At 39.6% G+C, this 20117-nt stretch overlaps 1 protein-coding gene across 7 annotated transcripts; it reads left to right on the top strand.

Annotated features, from left to right (window-relative positions):
- Positions 1-1204: 1204 nt before the first annotated feature.
- On the top strand, positions 1205-18510 carry MSANTD4 (Myb/SANT DNA binding domain containing 4 with coiled-coils). Of its 7 annotated transcripts, none has more exons than XM_058289457.1 (6): positions 1343-1427; positions 2103-2194; positions 6941-7687; positions 10013-10095; positions 11514-12128; positions 12493-18510. In XM_058289457.1, exons 5-6 carry the CDS (start codon positions 11667-11669, stop codon positions 13066-13068), a joined length of 1038 nt encoding a protein of 345 aa, XP_058145440.1. In that variant the 5' UTR covers positions 1343-1427; positions 2103-2194; positions 6941-7687; positions 10013-10095; positions 11514-11666; the 3' UTR covers positions 13069-18510. The 7 variants fall into 7 exon arrangements, with proteins under 7 accessions (XP_004453349.1, XP_058145440.1, XP_058145442.1 ...); XM_058289458.1 differs by having other exon boundaries at positions 1348-1427; positions 7482-7687; XM_058289459.1 differs by lacking the exon at positions 10013-10095 and having other exon boundaries at positions 1345-1427.
- The last annotated feature ends 1607 nt before the right edge of the window (positions 18511-20117 follow it).

Genomic DNA, 20117 nt, shown 5'->3' with positions numbered 1-20117 from the left:
ACCTTTTTTGAGTGTCTATTAGGCAAAGAAATCACAAGAATGAACGAGAAAGATTCACCCACATGGAACATGTGCTAAGTACTGTCAGGTACAGGCTGAGATGAAAACACATCGCAGCAGGGTTGCAAATTGTTAGCAAATAACAACAAAGGACATCAAATACTGCTTGGGACACACTTATAATAAAAAACTGTTTGCTGTTTATCTGAAATTCAAGCTTCACTGTCTTTTATCTAGCACCCTAACAATGGAGGGATAACTTGGAAATGGGGGCGGGGGTCACTGGAGAGAAAAGGCTTCCTTTCGAAAGTGCCTTCATAAATGAGGCCTGGGCATAGCAGGGAAGAGGCAGGGAGAAATATTTCCAGGCAGGGAAGAAAAAAAAAAGCATTGCAAACGAATTCCGAAGGCACTTTCAAGTCTAGGAACTAAACGAAGTAAAGGAAATGGGGCAAGGCAGAGAGAAGAGGCGGGTGTTTGTGAGATAGGAAGCCGGACCCAGCATTTGAGAATTTTGTAAGGTGTTTGCACTTCATCGTGTGATTCCTCTAAAACACTTCAAGCCGCTGATCTTGACTACAGTGTGAAGCATGGACTACCCTGGTGCGGAGAGGAGGCTGGGAGATGAGTTACGTTTGATGTAATTCGGGTGAGTCCTGAACTGAGGCAGTGGGAAGACAGACCCATCTCCACCTGAACTTGAGATGGCGGAGAAAGTCGAAATTGCCAAGGGAGATCGAAGAGAAGCCTGGGAAGGGAAAGGAACACTAGTAGGGCAACGTGGACCGAAGACACGGTCAACAAAGGGCATGTTTTTTGAGACCTTGGGCAAGAAGAGGGGATGGAGAAATGGTGACCTTTGGCAAGGGCAGTCCCAGTGGGGAGGTCTAAGGCCCAACTGGTTGCAGTTGGTTGACTGGAAGGTGAGGCTAGGCTAGGGTGCCGGCTGGGGCAAAACTGGGCTCCCAGCTCCTCCTGGCACTGCCCGGGTCAATGGTGAGGGTCAAGGGCGGCAGGGGACTTTGGAGATGGAAAGAAAGGGGCCCCAGCCAGGCAGATCCTCGCAGCAAGCCCACCGCTCGGGGCCAATCCTCTTCCCGAGCCCACTTGACGGACAGAGGCGCGCGCCAAAGGCTGGACGCAGAGCGGGAGGCCGCGAATCGTGAGAGGGCGGAATTCCAGGGCACTAACCCGGAACCGGTTTGGGACTCGATTCCCATTGTGAGGCCAGGCCCGGGGCGGGCTCTCAGCCAGAACGGCAATACTCTCCGAGCCAATGGGCGAGCCGCGTCCCCCGAGCGCCAGCCGCGCCAGCCAATGGGCGGCGGGAGAGGGGGCGGACGCGGTGGGTGGGCGGGGACTCGGCGGAGCCTCGTTCCCCGCAAACCCCCAGGGGCTGTCGCGCCGAGGTGCCGCCCGAGTCGCAGGTGAGTGGTTTTCCCCCGGGAGGAAGCCGCGGGTGGAGGCGGAGGCCGGAGGGGCCGGAGGCGGTGGCGTGGCGGACGGCGGGCGCCCGGGCCGCGGGGAGGGTCCCGGCAGGGTCGGCGGCAGGTGACAGCCGCGCGGCCGCGGGCGGCATCGCGGGGAGCCGCGCGCGTCGGCGCTGACTGGGGGGGGACAGACCCCGTCGCCGCCGCGGGGCTGCGAAAGTTTCCCGGCGCGCGGGCGGGACTCGGTGTCGGGTGTGGAGAGGGCGGTGTCCCCTCAGGAGGACCCCGCGGCGCCAGGTGCGCGCCTCCTGCTCGCGGGGCCTCCGGGGCTTCGAGGCGAGGGCCGGGTGCTGGGCGCCCCCGGGGCGCGGGGACGGCGGGAGGCGACGTTGTCCTGCCTGCGCCCGAGGAGCGGCGCCCCTCAGTAAACTTTACTTTCCTACCTCAAGTTTCAGAGCAGCTGCGTCGTCTTCGGCGGGAAAATGAATCACCTATAAGAATATAAAGGGGGACAATGACCGTTTAAAGAGAATTAGGGTCGGGTGTGTGGGGGGTATAGATTTGAGATGCTTTTCTTCCTTGTATGGCTTAATCAGTTTACCTAGTTTTGTTGTTGCGCCAGAATTTACTAATTTTCCTCAGCCCTCTTAATTCTGTCTTATCATCACACAGTTTCTAGGAACTTCATTCTCAAGTGTTAGTCCTTGAAAAAAGTTGCTGCTTATATCCCGCCATTGGTGGCCCATCGTCTTTACGAGGATTATGTAAGTGACCTCCGTGCCGTTGCTCTCTCTGACCAGTCAAGCATGATTGTGAGATGGGATTTCCAGAAAATGACTCTTCTCCCCGATTGGGTTTGGAAGATCTGGGCATGTTTAGAGGTTGCAGTTACTGAATTCCCTTTCGTAGAGACAGGAGAGGCAGCCGATTTGAAAGAGACGGTATTTGGCGTCTCAAGTTGCATCTTTTCACATTATGAGGTGCCATATTCCCAGCACCAAGAAGAGTGTCTGGCACATAGCAGGGCTCAATAAATATTTGTTCAATGCCTTATTGGAAGTTGGATGGGAAGAAGCACAAACTTCTGTGGCATGGAGACCAAAATATAAAGGAAAGGACAGACAAAAAAACCTTCATGGAAAGGTAGCTTCTGTCCATGCATGCTTAGCTACCAAATGTGAGCTCTTCTGTATCCATGCTAGGGCTTTCTTGAACTTAATCAGGAGCTGTCAAGGTCTCCTGGAAGAGTTTCACACAGTTAAGCCATGACTGCCTGGGAATCTTAACATGCATCCAAATTTTGCTTTCTGAGCAGTATAAATTTTTTAAAAATCACAAATTTCTTTTTTTCAGTGAAATTGTGCTTCAGCTTTGCATAGAACAGTCGGGGACAAAGGGATACTACTTTATAAGCTAGAAATAGGGTGTTAGGGGGAAAAAGGCCATGCAAATGGCAACAACTGCTGTGAAAATTTTAAAAATATATCAACTCAGTCGTGGTTTTAAGAAGGACGACTGATAGTTCTGCTATGAACCAATAATTCCACAACCCAATCACAAAGTTCATCTCAAGTTCCAAGAGCCCCAAAATGTGATGGTGAATACTTGCATAATTTAGAATTCTCTTGACAACTGCAGTCATTGTTTATTATTTTGTTACATACTTGTATTTTATGTATAGTATATATATTATTGGAGTAATATCTCCATATGAAAGATAATCTATTTGAATTTCAAAAAATTGAACTTTCACAGAAATATTTGTCTCTTTCAGTAATTTTTTTTTTTGCAGAGTATAGGGTCTTACTAAGTCAGTGTTAAATATTTATTGATATTTTGCCCCATAATAGTTTGCCATTAATTCTTGGTACTTCTCCCCTGGATTCCTGCCCCTCTTGAGTTTTAATCTATCAGACCCAGTTCAAATGCTAATTCCTACTCAGAGCCTCCCATGATCCCACCTAGGATTGCTCTTTCTGGCCCCAGGGTGTTTTGTTAGTACTTCTTTTACTACACTTTTCATAATTAGTATTATTCATTCAGTGAAGAAATTCTTACTTACTGTGCCCAGACATTGTACTATGAGATAGCTGACATTTGTTAAGGGCTTACTGTATTTCCAGCATTGCTATAGGCTTCTTAATTGGTTCATCTCAATCCTCAAAACACCAGAGCATTATTATTATTTCCATTTATAGATGAGGAAACAAGTTTTAAACGTTAAGTAATTTGCTAGAGATCACAGAGCTAGTAACTTGTGGAATTGTCATATGAGTCTAAGTAGTCTGCATTCACAACCTTCAGTATACAGTCTCCATTGTAATTTTTTTCATGTGCATTTTCAATGCATTTATGTTTTAAAGGTTTTACTAGATTGTAAATTACGTGATAGCAGGGATACCCTTTCCTCCTTTATTCTAAGTGATAATAGGGCAGCATAGTCAGTACAATGCTAGTGGAAATATGTAGCAAGGGCATCAAAGTTAGAGGAATGGAAAGAGTGAAGGCTTCCTGGAAGAAGGGACATTTAAGCTGAGTGCTGAAAGATAAGTAGGCATTGGCCAGGCAAAGAGGGAAAATAAGGGGTTGAGAAGATGAGTCAGAGGAATATATTTGTGAGGCCCTAAGGCAGGGACCATGACAGCTAGAACTGTGCTGCCCAGTACAATAGCCTATAGCCATATGTTGTTATTGAGCACTTGAAATGTGGCTAGTCTGAGTTGAGGTTCGTTGTAAATGTAAAATTCACCTTATTTCGAAGACTTAGTACAAAAAAGAAAAAAAAGTAAAATATACTCAATTTTTAAGTATTGATTATATATTGAAGTGATAACATTTTGGATTATATTGGGCTAAATAAAATATAACAAATTTGTCCTGTTTCTCTTTTTTTAATGTGGCTACTAGAAAATTTAAAGTTATAAATGCACCTCATTATGTGCATGTATGTGTTGGAGAAATGCTGCTTGGGGGTGGTATTGGGAGGTGAAGGATAAGTCTGAAAAAGGTAGGCATAAAGGTACATACGTATGTAGGTAGGGCTCAAATAGGATTTGTGAATAAGGAGAGAGGAAGAGCAGGAAGAGTAAACTCTCCTAAGTGCAACGAATAGCCTTTCAACAGTTTTAAGCACTCACTGCATATTTGTTGAATGAAAGAATGTGTCTTAATTTATCTAATAATGTTTGTTCTTGATTTATACTCTTCATTCAATCCTGATTCTTTCTAATAAAGATATGGGTGGGTGTCTAGAGACATTTTTCTACTTTTAAGAAAGTTTAGTTCTCAAAAGATAGCATTCCATTTCTTCTTAAGTCTATATGGAATTAGTTTGTATTCCTTTGATGTGTTTCAAACATATAGGAGTGTAAGTTGGCCCTTAAAACTAGGCATATTCGTCTTTCATCTGACAGCATTCTACTGGATATATTTTTCCAAAAATAGACCAGTTTTGTCTATAAGTCTTTTGTGGCAGATGAGGTATCTCTGAAATAGATTCTGAGTTTTGCAGAACTCTAACTTGATGAGTTTATGTTACAAACCAAGTCATGTAACTATGCAGATAAACTGCAGCAAACCAACTAATTAAATCCTGCTGCTATATTGGCTAGCCCATCTAAAAAAATCAAGTGGCATTTATAATAAAGTATCATTATCCCTAGCATGAATGTAAGAATGATGAAAACTGTCTTGACATTATAGTAATAAACTTTTTAACATTTTGTATGGACTTTTTATGAGCCAGGAACTGTGCTAGATTTTGTGGGTTTTTCTATTTTTTTGAAATCAAAGTTACACATGCACATAATTTAAAGAGTTGAATAGATATACAAGGTTTTTCTGTTTTGTGGTTTTTTCCTAAATGAAAAATACCACTACTTTGACCACCCTCCTACAGTTTTATTTAATTCCGTATATTCAACATAACCATTTAATATATAATCAATATAAAAATTATTAATGAAGGATTTTCCATTCAATTTTTTTCCACTAAGTCTTTGAGATCCAGTGTGTATTTTATATATTTACAGCATGTCTCAGTTTGTACTATTCATACTTCAAGTACTTATAGTACATTTAGCTAGTAGTTACCATTTTGGACAGTGCAAGGATCTAGCATATCAAAATCACTTTTTAAAAATACCAATAGCCAGGCCCCACTTCTAACATTAAAATAATCCTTGCAATAGAGTCAGGCCCTGGGAGTTTAAAAAGTTCTCCAGGTTATTCTGATTTTAGCCAGGCTTGGGAACCACGTTGCTAGAGAATGTTAAAGGCTACTTGCTCAGATATGTATGGAGCATCAAGGTGGAGTGCACATGCTGTAGCTGCTAAAAAATTACTTTTTGGAGGCTTTCTTTTATGCCTTTTTTTTACCTTCATTTAGGTTTTCTAACCAAATACATGTGTTTGTTTTTATTTATTTTTTAAGTCAAAGAGGTTTGTAGGTAAGAGATTATGGAACTTGCAGAAAATGTATCATACATAGAGTTTTAAGCATGGTATTCGTTACTGCAAGGTAAAATAAAGCAAGTATGCCGTGGGCTAACAGCCAGTCAAGTGGTTGAGACAAAAATGGCTGCATGTGATTCCTAGACCTAGCCATCAGTAGTAGGCAAAATTAATGCACCTGTAGTGTAGAGCATAGTGTGTTTCATGCGTGTGAATCCCTGAATTAGTCAGGGTTCTTTAGGGAAATAGTTGACGAGCTATCTGTCTATTGTAAGAGATTTTATCAGAGCCTGTCATGCGACCATGGGGATGCACAAGTCCAGGTTCCGCAGGCAGGCTGCAAACCGGGGTCTCCATTGAAAGGCCAGTGAAGGTCCTTGATGAGTTCTGGGAGACCTTGGCGTCCAAAGACGAGTTGGGAAATTCTCACTGAATGCTAGACTCACTTCCCATTTTAAGACATTCATATGATTGGATAAAACATCACTCATTGCTGATGGCAGTCTCCCTGATTGATGGAATTGTAATCGGCTATCTATGATTTACCACTGCAGCCAAGTCAATGGTAACTAAAGTCCAGAAATGCCCTTGTATTATGGTTAGCCCAGTGCTTGCTTGACCAAACAGCTGGGCACAATTACCTGCAGAGTTGACACATTAGCCTATCACAATGCTTAATTTGGAAGTTTATAGAGAAAGGGGCTTCTGTACTTGTGTGCACACATAATAGTCCCCTAACCAGATTTCTTGGTCTGCATTAGCTAGAATCTACACAGGTACCAAGTTGTACTCAGCCATATTCATAGTCTAATATGGCATTTATTACATCTCAGACTTTCACTTCTTAAGTTGCAAACTGTATTATAAAATTACTGTGTATGACTTATTTAAATACAAAAATTGTCTATAATAGGTATTTATAAAAGCAAACAGTTATATTTTCAGGTATATTCATTGTTCTAGGACCACTCACTATGCATTCACATAAAGATTATTGCTTTGGAGCTGAAGTTGTAATTTTGGAAACTTATTTGTGATTTTTGCCTCTGTTTTCACAGATTACCTTTATCATAAAGAATCAACCCCCTTAATTTGTAAATTGCATGGGAAGGTAGTCTATCTGCAACTTCAGATTTGCAGCCGACTACAGTAACATAATTTTTCACCTGTAACATCTTGAGAATTCTGACCTCTGTTCTCTGTCCAGCCAGTGTTTTGCACAGTATTGGTAGAGTGCTTGGATTTTTATGATCTCTGAATGACACTGATTTTTACTGATTTATTTTTATATTTTTTATTATGGAGTTTTCAAATATATACAAATAATGCAGAAAATAGTATTTTAACCTCCCAAGGATCTATTATATACCTTAAAAGATTGTCAACTTTTTATCTTTATCCTCCCTTCCACCCCTACTTCCTTTTCTGTCTTATTTGATAGTAGATCGCAGTCATTGAAATTATATAATTCAGTATACATATGACACATACGGACCTTTTAAAAACCAACCATAATACCATTATCACATCTGTTGGGGATTGAGTCATGTCACCCATAAAAGGCATGTTCATGTCCTAACCCTGGTCCTCTGTAAATAGGACCTTTGAAGATGTTATAAGGTGTGCCCAAACTAAATGGGGCTGAGGTCCTTATTTGCAAAGGAAATAGGACACTGAAAAAGGCACAGGAAACAGCCAGGCATTAGAAGTTAGTTGAACGTGGAAGAGAAAGGAAAAGACCACTGTGTGCATTGCCATGAGGACAGAAGAGCCAAGGAACCCAAAGATTGCCAGCCAGTCAGAAGGTAAAGACCTGGGGTGAAGCAAGCCTTCTAGCCTGGGAAGCTCTGGGCCATTATAATCCTGTTGTTAAGCCAACCATTTGTATGGTATTTGTTTAGCAGGCTGGAAACTAAAATAACACCTAACATAAAAATAATTCCTTAATGTCATCTAATCAGTTCATAATCACTTTCCCACCTGTTTCAAAATGCTTTTTATAGTTGATTTGTTTAAATCAGAATCTAAACAAAGTCTGTTTCTTGCATTTCATTGATATTTCTGTTAAACTTCTTTCAATCTATTAATGTAATACTCATCACACCTGCTTATTCTGAGATTGTGGATTATCTCATGTCTCAATCCAGTAGTCTTTTTTTTTTAATATTCAGATTGTACTGGCGGCCAGTAAGTTGTTTCAAGTTGACACCTAAATTCTTTTGACATAACCTCTGTAATCTGATAGCTTCCTTGTTTTTTGACACAGCCAGAGTGGGCTTAGGTTTGTCTTATATATGGAATTTGCCACTCTTGAAGGGTCTACGTTCTTTTTGGGGGGTACATATTATTTGTAGTCTTGGCACTAGGGTGCTTATTGCTTCTAGGTCTTTTTAAGGAAGAGCTAGGAAATACAGTTTTCAGAAAAAGAAAATAAATGGTTTTCATACCAATATTGACAATTCAAATTTAAAGTGAAATACTATTTTTAAAATCTTCTATTTCTTTCCTCTTACACCCAGATTCTTGGTTCCTAAAGACACATAATCACTTACCTTCTCCTTTGCAGTGTTGTTATATATTAGTTTCAAAATAGCTACCAATGTTAAGATTGGCAGCAGGCTACTTAAGTTTATGATTGCTTTTCAGGCTTTTTTGTTCTTAGGATAGGTCCTACTAAGTATCCTAACTTAGTATAACTAACATTATACTAAGGATGTATAATCAAAATACTGGCTGTTTTAGAGTCACTTTAAATACTACTTCGCTCTGAAGATATTCCACTAGATTTAGCTAAATTCATTTGCTTTATAGTGTGTTGATTTGGGAAGATTGCCTTCTTTCTTTAGATTGACTTTCTAAATTACATAAAACATTTTACATGATTCCAAAGTCAAAATATAATACACGGTATGTACATAGAAGTCTGGCATCTATCCTAATGCTTTCCATGCTGTCCTCTTCCCCTACAAGTAACCATTTGATTACTTTTTGGTTTACTGCCCCCCAATTCTTCACAAAAGGATAATGGGAACATTTGCGTCTTGCTCCCCCCCCCCCCAAACAGTATATATTGAGACGTAGCGGTATTGAGAGATCTCTAATCCTTCCTGCTCATTTGTCCCATTTTGTGGCTGTACTATAGTTTATTCAGCCAGTCTCCTATTGGAGATATTTTTTGCCAGGCTTTTACCTTAATGATGTTCACTAAACTGCCTTGGGATCAGATATGAAAACATTCCATTTCCTTAATTACTATTATATAATATTTAATATATGCAAAATAATGTAGCCAGAAGTATGCTGGTAAACCAGCTCCGTGCCCTCTCCAAAAAAATCCTTATTTATAGCGTTTGTTGATTTCCGTGGTGTAAATACTGCCATCTTAGCTGATTTCTAGCTCCCAACATGATGTTGCTGAATGCACTGTTGGGAAGAGATGTGCACTGTTGACTCTTGTAAGCTTGTACAAACAGGCTACATACAGCATGCCCCTGAAAGTAGTATATATGCTCTGAAGCATGATAACATCCATGGCCCTGCCACTTAACAACTAGAATGTCAGTGTTATGACTTTTCGGCTTCCTTTTGTCTAAATTATTTAAAATTTCTGTCTTTTGATGCAAATAATAGTGCTTAGTATTGGCCATAAACTATTCTCAGTATTTTATGAAGTCTTTTCATTCTTACAGCATCTCTAGGAAGTAATGTTATCCTCATTTTATAAATGAAAGTCTGCAGAGAGATTAAGTAATTTGTCTAAGGCCACACAGCTAGGAAGTGCCAGAGCCAGGATTCCAACCTGACAGTCTGTCTCCAGAACCTGTGCTCATAGCCTCTTGATATTTTAATTTATAAATAATTTTGCTTATGTTCTAATGACAAGGGGCTTACGTTTGCCTGTAAGGGCAATATACGCCTAGGACAAGACTAACAGTGCTGCCGCTGATGGCACAATCCGATTTAGTGGATTTCAGTTTTATCATGAAATGTCTCTGGAGAAATTTTGAAGGTCAGTGTTAGAAATAGTTTGCTTGCAATCTTTGTTTTTGCATACTTTGCACTTTTTTGTGGGTGTCTGAAATTGAAAATGATTTCTTGAGAGTTCCTTTTCTGCTCTTTTGAATTTTCAGTTCTCTCTGACCTTCACTTCAACAGCAAGTGACATTTCCGGAGATGATTATTCTACATGAGTGAATAGAAACAAAAGGATGTGGTAATGGGAATATTTTTAGTGATGTTATTGGCTTTATACAAAGTTGGATAAAGATTACTGAGAACTTGAAAGGAAAAAAAGGCATAAAAGTTCAGTGAAATGGTAATTTAAAAATAAGGAATTAGCCTCTGCTTTTAGGTTCTAAAGAGAATCAGCTCAAACAATGTTAGGAAAGACTTTTATGCATTTTCTGATGAAATTTAACCTTGCTTAATTGCTCTATTTTTGCTTCAGTAGACAATATTATTTGTACTGTGAATTACTAGAAAACTATTTTTCATACTAATAACAATTTTCAGTTGCCAGGCATTAATATTTGAGAGAGAAGGAACCATGGCTGAGTGAATTGGAACTGGTTGTTTTGTTTTCTATTTGGGCTTTTGTTTAGATGATTTGCTTTGAGGGAGGGGTTGTGGTGAGCACTGAGGGACAGAATTACAGAGGCAAACCATGATATGTGCACTAAAAGTTTTGAAATTGCTTTCTGTCTCTCTTTCTTTTAAATGGTGATCTTAATTGTGGAGTGGATGGGAAAAATCCTTCTTTAATTTTGTCATATCTTTACAATGTTTTCACTATTTCAGGAAATTTCATTCCAAACTTAGATTTTCTATGCAGGTGTAACCTGAAAATGTATTTTAGTTTGAGAAGTAGAAAAACATAGGTAGATAACATTTCTTTGATCAGATTACATAGTCTCAGATTTGCTACTGAATTTTGTTGATTTTGCTGCCTAGCTTTTCAGTGTTGCTCTAAAATTATTCTACAGAGTCCAGAGTTTAATTTTTTTTTGCTATCTCAAATTAATGGTCATATTTTGGCAAATTGATGTATTCGGTTCATTTGCCAAGTATTTATGGTGTGCCTACCATGTGCCAGAAACTCTGCTAGGGTAGATGATTGTGAGCAGAAATATTCCTGCCTTCCTGAAAGTTCTAGTGAAGTGGGGAAGAGACAGACTCTTAACCATATATCGTTAGAACAGTTTAACATTTAGAATAGAAGTACTGCAAACCTTCCAGTAAAGTAATTTGACTTAACAGGAACAGTGTCATTAAGGAAGAGATGCTTAAGTTTCAAGAGGAAGGAAGAAGTGGAATTAAGTGGGTCAAGAAGGGAGCCCTCCACTTTCTAGGCCTAGGGGACAGCGTGGACAAAGGCCTTGAAAAGGGAAAGTGCTGGACAAGAATGGTGACTGCAGAAGAGTGTGTAGTTGGAGTAGGGAGGGTGAGTTGGAGAGGAAGTGGGAGAAGAAGCTAGAGAAGTGGGCAGGAACCAGACCAAGGCAGGCCTTTTCTTTAGAGGGATTTTGTGGGGTTTTTTTTTCTTTTTTTATCTTTAATGTTATATATCGCTTATTGGTTTAAACTAAGAAATGGAAGTTGAAGGTTGATTGATTGTTTTTTTTTCCCCTGTAGGAATTATCCAGCTTGCCTATGCTACTAAACAAACAGAAAATGGTGTTTTAAAGGGTCAACAAGGGATTGTCCTTGATTTTTCTACTTTGTAGCATTCATCAAATTCTTTTCACATCTTCTCTTGCTTTTAACAACTGCACTTAAGTTAGAAAAATGAAGCAGTTGAAAAGAAAAAGGAAAAGCAATTTTAGTGTTCAAGAAACTCAGACTCTTTTGAAAGAAATTACAAAAAGGAAAGAAGTCATTTTTTCCAAGCAGCTCAATACAACAATTAATGTGATGAAGCGAATGGCTTGGGAGGAGATTGCACAGTGTGTGAATGCTGTAGGAGAAGGAGAACAGAGGACGGGGACGGAAGTGAAAAGAAGGTACCTTGACTGGCGAGCGCTGATGAAGAGAAAGAGGATGAAGGCTAACATCAAGCTCGTTGGTTCAGGGTTTCCCCTTCCCACATCTGATTTGGATGACTCGCTCACTGAAGAGATAGACGAAAAGATTGGATTCCGAAATGATGCAAATTTCGACTGGCAAAATGTGGCAGATTTCAGGGATGCAGGTGGATCCTTAACCGAGGTCAAAGTGGAAGAAGAAGAAAGAGATCCTCAGAGCCCTGAAGTAAGTATTAGTCTGTGAACCTTCTTTTTTTTTTTTTTTTTCTTTCCATTTTAAATTCTCATGTGGGAGCTCTAGTACAGAAACAGTGAAGATATTCCCACATTTTCAAGCTTACTTGAAGATGATAAAGAACAAGGTAATTCTTTTTATTTTTCCTTTTTACATCATTAATCTCTTTCCTCTCACCTAAGTAAACATCTTGATTATATGCATTAGTGACATCAGGAAAAATAATTTCCTCAAATCGAAGTCAATGATTTTGTGTGCTCAAACAATCCAGAAAGCTTTTAAGAAATATTTAGAAACATTGGCAGCCATAAAGTAGAAGTAAAATACTGAAAATCACTTTTTTCTTTTCTTTTAGTTTGAGATTGAGGAGGAAGAAGAAATGTTGTCATCAGTCATACCAGATTCCCGGAGAGAAACTGAACTCCCTGATTTCCCCCACATTGATGAGTTTTTTACCCTTAACACAACACCATGTAGATCTGCATACGATGAATCTCACCTGCTTGTAAACATAGAGAAACAGAAGCTGGAGTTGGAAAAACGACGACTAGATATTGAGGCTGAAAGACTGCAGGTAGAAAAGGAGCGCCTGCAAATTGAAAAAGAGAGGCTGCGCCACTTAGACATGGAGCATGAGCGGCTTCAGCTGGAGAAGGAGCGCCTACAGATTGAAAGAGAAAAATTGAGGTTACAGATAGTCAATTCAGAGAAACCATCTGTGGAAAATGACCTGGGTCAAGGAGAAAAGTCCATACTTCAACCACAGGACATAGAGGCAGAGAAGTTAAAACTTGAGAGAGAACGCTTGCAACTGGAAAAAGACAGGCTACAGTTTTTAAAGTTTGAATCGGAGAAGTTGCAGATTGAAAAGGAACGCTTACAAGTAGAAAAAGAGAGACTTAGAATTCAGAAGGAGGGGCACCTGCAGTAAATTATCTAGGTCTCCATTTAGCGAATGTTTGTAAATCTTAAGGTTTTCTCTGTTTCAGGTAAATCAAGATTGCAGGATTAGTTATGTATTTTTTTTTCCTGTCTAATGTCAGTGTTTTTCATAGAAAAATATGATTGTATGTGGGTAGCTATATGCCTAAGTAGAGAAACTTTATGTGCCCTGGCATAAATAGCAGAAACTGTTGTGCTGTGCTCTTTCACTTTGTAATAATACATAGAGTCTTGTATAATCTGTGTGTTCAAAGTTTAAATTATGTCTTTGTAAAATTCTAGCCTAGCGGTTCTCAACCAGAGATGTTCTCTCCTCCCCTGGCCCTCCTCCTCCCCCCCAGACATTTTTGGTTGTCGTGCCTCAAGGGGTGCTGCTGGCATCTAGGGCGTAGAGGCCAGGGATGCTGTTAAATATTCTGCAATGCACGGGATAGCCTCCCACAATAAAGAGTTATTTAGCCTGAAATTTCAGTAGTGTTGAGGTTGAGAAACCGTATCATACCCTAACTGTGTACCTCTATAGGTTTGTTTTATAGTTCCAGAATATTAAAACCTCAGATATTTATGTGTGTAGATACTTAAATGGCCAAAAACTTAACTATGAAACATTACTATGTAGTATATAGAATATAGGAAGTGAGTACAGATATTTTATTCCCGTGTTTCCATCTATTAAAATAGCCTGAGATTCAGAAAACAATATAGGGAACATTAGTTGCCCTAAAATGAATCACTATGAAAAGCAATTCTTTCATAAGATTTAGAAGCAAAGCACTGTTTTGAGGCTTTAGTTGCCTTTGGTCTTGAGTCCATTGTCTTAGCCTGATACAAAAATTGTCATTTCAACCATGTACTAAAGTCTTATGTAAGTGAATGGTTAAAGCTAGTAAAAAAGATAACAGTATTCCATAAGCTAGAAGTAAATGTTTGATTTTTAAAATGAATTATAGCAACAATTTGGGAGTGGAGCAAGGGGAGAATATCCTCTGTATCAAATAGTAATGGTGATGATGAAATGATGATAGTGTGGCTGTTAGTTATGGATTAGAGAGCACTTATCCCATCCTATCTGATCTAATCAGTAGAACAATTCTTGAGTATAGTATCCATTATTCCAAATCCGAGGCTTAAAGAAGTTACACCATAAATGGCTGATCTTATTTAGTAGTATATTTGGTCTTTGCTTTTTCGGAAGAATAAAGTTTACATCTTTTGTCCTTTTGGTCTTTGTTCTAAATGGAGACCAATAGCTTGCTTAGCCTGGTGATTGGCCTTCTGTCCTCTCCAGGTATTTTTTCCACAAGCAAATAATGATTTCGTGTTCAGGAGGTGGTGGATAAGCCCCCCTAGAACTAACACATTCTCATCCTGAATCAGCGAGGAATGTCTTCCATTTATTTCTATAACTTCAGTGACCACTAGATTCACTTAAAAAATTTTTTTAAATAAAAAAGAAAGAAAAGAATAGAAATGTTTCTACTACATACTGGGTTTTCAAAGTATGGTTCCAGACTAGCAGCTTCACCTGGGCTTTTGCCAGACCTACCCTAGACCTGCTGAATCAAACTCGGCTAATTCTTAACATACACTGAAATTTGAGAGTCATTGCACAAGATAACTCTGTTTTCTGATATCTAGGGCTGGTAGGTAGCTTTAATACATCACATATTGACAGATACTTCCTTGATTCTGCATTTGTTCCTTGTTAATTTAAGAATGGCTTGAAACCGTATGTGATATTTGGGTATGGATATATAAGGAAAAATATACTTCTGCTTAGTTATCCTGGCTTTGAAGTAGTGTTATTTTTCTATAACAAATAAATACTTCTATTGTAGAAAAAAGTTTGTCTACACTAACTATCTGCAAGTTTGTCATTTCAAGTGGTTCTCAGTGCAGTAGGGGTTGAGATTATCAAGACTGGGAAAGAGCTTTCTCACTGTGTATAGGGACAGGAGGCCTAACATTTTGCTAGGCATTGTGTTCCATGCTTTACATGCATTATTGGATTTGTACCTCAAAACAACCCTTGAGTTAAGTCATGTTTTCTGTACTTAAAAAAGAAACAGTGCTTCATAGATTTAATTTTAACTAAATACCTGAAAAACTATATACCAGTAGTGACCCAAGATTTTAGCATAGACACTGTAAGGAAAAGGAATGGAAGTCTGTAGGTGTAGTTTAAAGTTTTGTAGCATTGCCATTTACTACTTGTGAAAGTCATTTAACTTGTCCTGCCTTGATTTCCTCATTTGTAAAATGGATATAATGATACTTGTTCTACTTATGTTCCATAGTTTTCATTTGTTGTTTTTTTATTTATTTTTGTTTTCTTTAATAAAATGGTGTATGTAAAGTATTTAAACTCTAAAAATGCTACTTAAATGCAAGATGATATTAGTGTTAGATTTATCACATCTGTATTTGAGTTTGCCTGGAATATGCCTGATTACACAAGTGGTCCTGGTATCCTATCTTGGTTATCATTTGTCCTAGACAAAAAAATACCCTGATAGGGACAGTAAATTAAATAGTCACCCTAGTCATAGGGAACCTTTCCCCTTTCCTTTTTTTTTTTTAATTCCCAACTCCCCTTGTGGCTTGCTTGTTGTCTGCTTTATGTGCCCATTTGCTGCACGCTCTTCTGTGTTTTTCCTCGTCTCCCTTTTTGTTGCATCACCTTGCACAGTCGGCTTTCCACAGTGCTTGTGGACTGGCAGCTTTCCACAGCATGTGGGCTAGCTTGCCTTCACAAGGAGGCCCCGGGACGCGAACCCAGGGCCTCCCATATTGTAGACGGGAGCCCGACTGATTGAGCCACAGCCGCTTCCCTCCTCTTTTCTTTTGCATGGATGTTAATTCAGAAGATGGGGCCATATATTTGCAGAAAAAGAAAGCATATTTTTCAGGCTTTTTCTTTTAAATTAAGCATTTTATTTTTTGCAGTTATAAAGAGTTCTTGCTTCACTTTAATTTTCTTAATTTTTCTGTTTTATATAACTTAGCTTCTCTCCTTTCTTCTGTTTCTTCATACTTGTCATTTCAATCCTATTAACCAGATAGTAGTTCTTCCAGATATTTTCAGTTAAGAGCCAATTTATCTAAAATTCCAAACACACTAAAAGCCTAATGCCTTTTTGACCTCTACTTTCTTTTTTTAATGTTTTTTTATTAGAGAAGTTTGTGAGCTTACAAAACAATCATGCATAATGTGCATAATTCCAACACCTTGCATTGTTGTGGAACATTTTTTTACAGATCAAGAAAGAACATCATCAAAATATTAACTATGATCAATAACTTATATTTGGTAAATTTTTTCCACACATACTGTTATTGACACCATGTAATGGTATTGTACATTTGTTAATATAGTTCATGAGAGAATACTGTACTCTTAACCACATTCCGTCATCCATCACATGGTTCGCAGTGTGGTACAGTCCCATGCCTTACACAATCCATCCTAAGTACACTCAGCGGTTCTGTTTCATCAGAGTAGGGCAGTCATTGCCTTCGTTCTTCCAAACAAAAGATCTCACATATTTATCACTGCACCAACTTATTTATGCCAAAGCACAAAAAAGAAAAAAACATTGTTTTCCTCCAATAAGTCCAACTGTTCATAAGAGTGTCTTTTTCAACTTCATATGGCAAGGTGTTAGTGTACCTGATACAGTGTAAACATGTGCATTAACCACATGTGATTCCTCACAGACCCAGCTTGGTTCTTCAGTGTCCTCTCGGAATTTTACCTGATTTTATTGTCAGTTTTCATTCTAATCCATTGAGGAATGAAACAATTCTGGGTTTTTTTTTTTTTTTTTTTGGCAAGGCATAGCTTGATTCTAAAGTCTTATGAGAAGACGTGGTGAGATATCAAATGTACACGATGGTGGATGAAGAGAGAAAAAGTCCTCAGTTCTTTTGGATACATGCTGAACCCTTACATATACACCAGGTAGTATTTTGCACAGTGCCTTAGTTGAAATCCACGTGAGGTTTGTCTGTCAAACCTATCACTTTCAAAATTTCCCCCAATGCATATCAAAAGGGATTCAGCCTATGTAGAGCTGGAGAAGAAAACATCCCTTCTAAAAAAACAAAAATAGGTATATAGATAGATGCTAATTGCTTCTCTGAGAAGATAAATTTATTACTGAAGACTACAGATACTAAGGTCATGCCATTTGAATTGAAATTAGGAAGCAACATGAAATGACTGATTAGTTTTGAATTTTATGTAAGTTTATTTTGAGAAGTTTTAGGATTTCGGTGAATTTCATCAGGGATTATCCTTCCTGATTTACCTTTTTTTTTTCTGATGTAACCTATTCTCCTTTTAAAAAATTATAGTTGAAATATAGTCTACCTAATCTCAGTTCTTTCCAAATCTAAAGCTGCAGTCCCAACATTTTAACTGAAATGTAAATCTGTATTTCCAATTGTTAGAAATCATCTCAGCCTGTGTTTTACTGTTTTCTTTAAATGCACTGTCCATGCTAGAACCAAATTCTTTAGGTCCCTTTGCTCATACCTGTAAATTAGCTTCCCTGTTCAGTGGTACCATTTGTATCAGATCGTTTGGTTGGAAACTTTAAAGTTGTCTTTGAAAGTTTTGCCCTCTTCATTGCTATCCCAGTGGAGGATCAAGTCCTGCCTTTTCCTCTGATGCCTGGGATCAGCCTCCTCTCATCTCACGTGTAATCCTTAGCATGGTGGCATCTTTATGGCTGTAAAATAGCCTTCTGTCACTTAGTCTCTTTCCTTCTGGTCTTCCCATTTGATACTCCCAGATTAGAAAGCACTGCGTTCATTATGTCCTGAGAATTAACAGGATAGCAGTAGTAGTAGAGGGGCAGCGCTCCAGGAGTCAGAAGACCAAAAATCCACTCGTAGCTCCAATCGGCAGTTGATTTCTCTGAGCATCGCTTGTCTGTATTACCTCTAAGATGTATGCCCTGCCTGGTTCAAACAATGTTTGGAATAATAACATTAGTCAACATGTGATAAAGTTGTTTAAAGGTATTACAAATCTGTCTTCTCTGTAATGTCTCCCATTTCCGCCTGTATCAAGTATACTGACCTAAAGTGTTCTTTGCATACCCTATTTAAGATTGTCTCATACCTGTATAATGAAATATGGTTGTCAAGTTGCACTTCAAATATCCCATGCATTTCTCCTTTAATTTTTGATCATGTTGCTATCATGGTTGACCTCTATTTTCTATCCTAGAGTGACAATAAGTAGAGCAAAACCTTTGCAGATCTAGGAACTTTGTCATTCCTATCATTCTCTACCATAATGTAAAAGTATCAAAATAAATTCCACTGAGTAAAATTGGAGCAATTTATCATATAAAATTGGTGTCATTATGTCTTCCAAAATCTCCCTGGGGACTTTTTAAATAAAAATGTTAAATAAAATGAATACCAGACTGCCGATTCATTCCTCACTCTCTGAGAACTCCTCCCAAACCATGGGAGTGGACTCTGGCAGCCACGTGTGTGTTATGTGACTGCTCCTTTGGACCTAATTGGACCAGGAGTGGGCATGGGACTCAAATCAGGCCCATCTGATTCTTTCCCTAAGGAATTTGTAATTTGGGCCCAAGAGACAGTTGACAGATGGAGCTGAAATGGTGGGATCGGTCTGCTTGTGTCTCCTATGGGTGGTGGCTCAATATGTGGATGAAGTAGCAAAAAACAAACAAACCATAACTGGTTTATAGAGCCAAGATGCAGAGGAGATGAGGTGTGAAATGGATGCAGAATAATTCCTGTGTTCCTGGGACCCTCCATGTAGTGGTAACAGTCCCTTAGCTGGCTTGGCCAAAGCCAGGCCTTCCATTCCCTGAGATAACTCTGTCATGGAGGATTCCCCTTCCCATTAAAGATCATCTACATCCTGACCCAGATGCAATGTTGCTTTTGTTGATCCTGTAAATAAATCAGATAAAGATTTTATTCATAAGGGCTCTCTGGGCACTCTGGTGCCCTCCTAGGAGACTCTGGGTCACTTGTTGGGTTCTGAGTCCTCTTTGCTCCCCATGCTGCTTCTAGATCATTGGTCCTCCGTTCTTTTATTTTAAAAGCCCTGCACCTTTGGGAAGCGGATGTAGCTCAAGCAGTTGGGCACCCACCCACCACATGGGAGGTCCCAGGTTCGGTCCCTGATGCCTCCTAAAGAAGACCAGCCAGCTGACACGATGGGCTGGCACAAGCTGATGCAACAAGATGATGCAGTAAAGAGATTCAAGGAGGAAAACAATGAGAAACACAACAAGCAGGGAGCAGAGGTGACTTAAATGATTGGGTTCTTCCCTCCCACATGGGAGGTCCCACTGCCTGCTAAAAAAAGAAAAAATGAACACACAACAAACAGCAGACAGCGAGTACAACCAATGGTGGGTAGAAATAAATCTTTTAAAAAAACCCTGCACCTTGAGGCTGATACTTCCTGGCTAAACCACCCTCTCTTTGTCTCTTCATTACTCTCCTTGGTCACTCATTCATGGACAACTTTGCCACTTGACTCAAAATCTTCATCTATACTGCTGGTCAGACCAAGAACTTCCCAGATAATTTAGTGTCCATAAGGAGAGTCCATGAAACTTTGGCCGCTTAGTGCTGTGTCTTCATCACCAGTTCTACCTCGTCCATTCCACCTCGGTCACCCGCTAGTCCCAACGTGTTCTTCTGGGTCAAGTCATTGCTGCTCCTCAGAAATCATGAATCCTAACACTGGCTCGGTGACTACAATCTCCAATCCTCCCAGCTTGCTTTACGTGTTTTCTGTCCTTAGGACTTCTGGTCCAATGCCACCTCCATTTTCTCCTAGCATAACTGTCCCTTCCCAGCTCAGATTCCAGGACCACCATTTTGCTCACATTCCTGGCAGATTGGTGCTACTCTAAATGCACCCAGCTCTCACTCTGCCTGCCAGCCTTACTCTGGTTGTTTAGCCCACCCCTTCTTCCCCTCTCTAAAGCCATGACTGAGTGCAAAGATTCTCCACTTGAAATGTCCAACAGCCCC

This window comes from Dasypus novemcinctus, chromosome 27, assembly GCF_030445035.2.
Source record: "Dasypus novemcinctus isolate mDasNov1 chromosome 27, mDasNov1.1.hap2, whole genome shotgun sequence".
Classification (NCBI taxonomy): Eukaryota; Metazoa; Chordata; class Mammalia; order Cingulata; family Dasypodidae; genus Dasypus; species Dasypus novemcinctus.
Note: the sequence above shows the minus strand (reverse complement) of the source record. Positions and strands in the feature narration are given on the sequence as shown.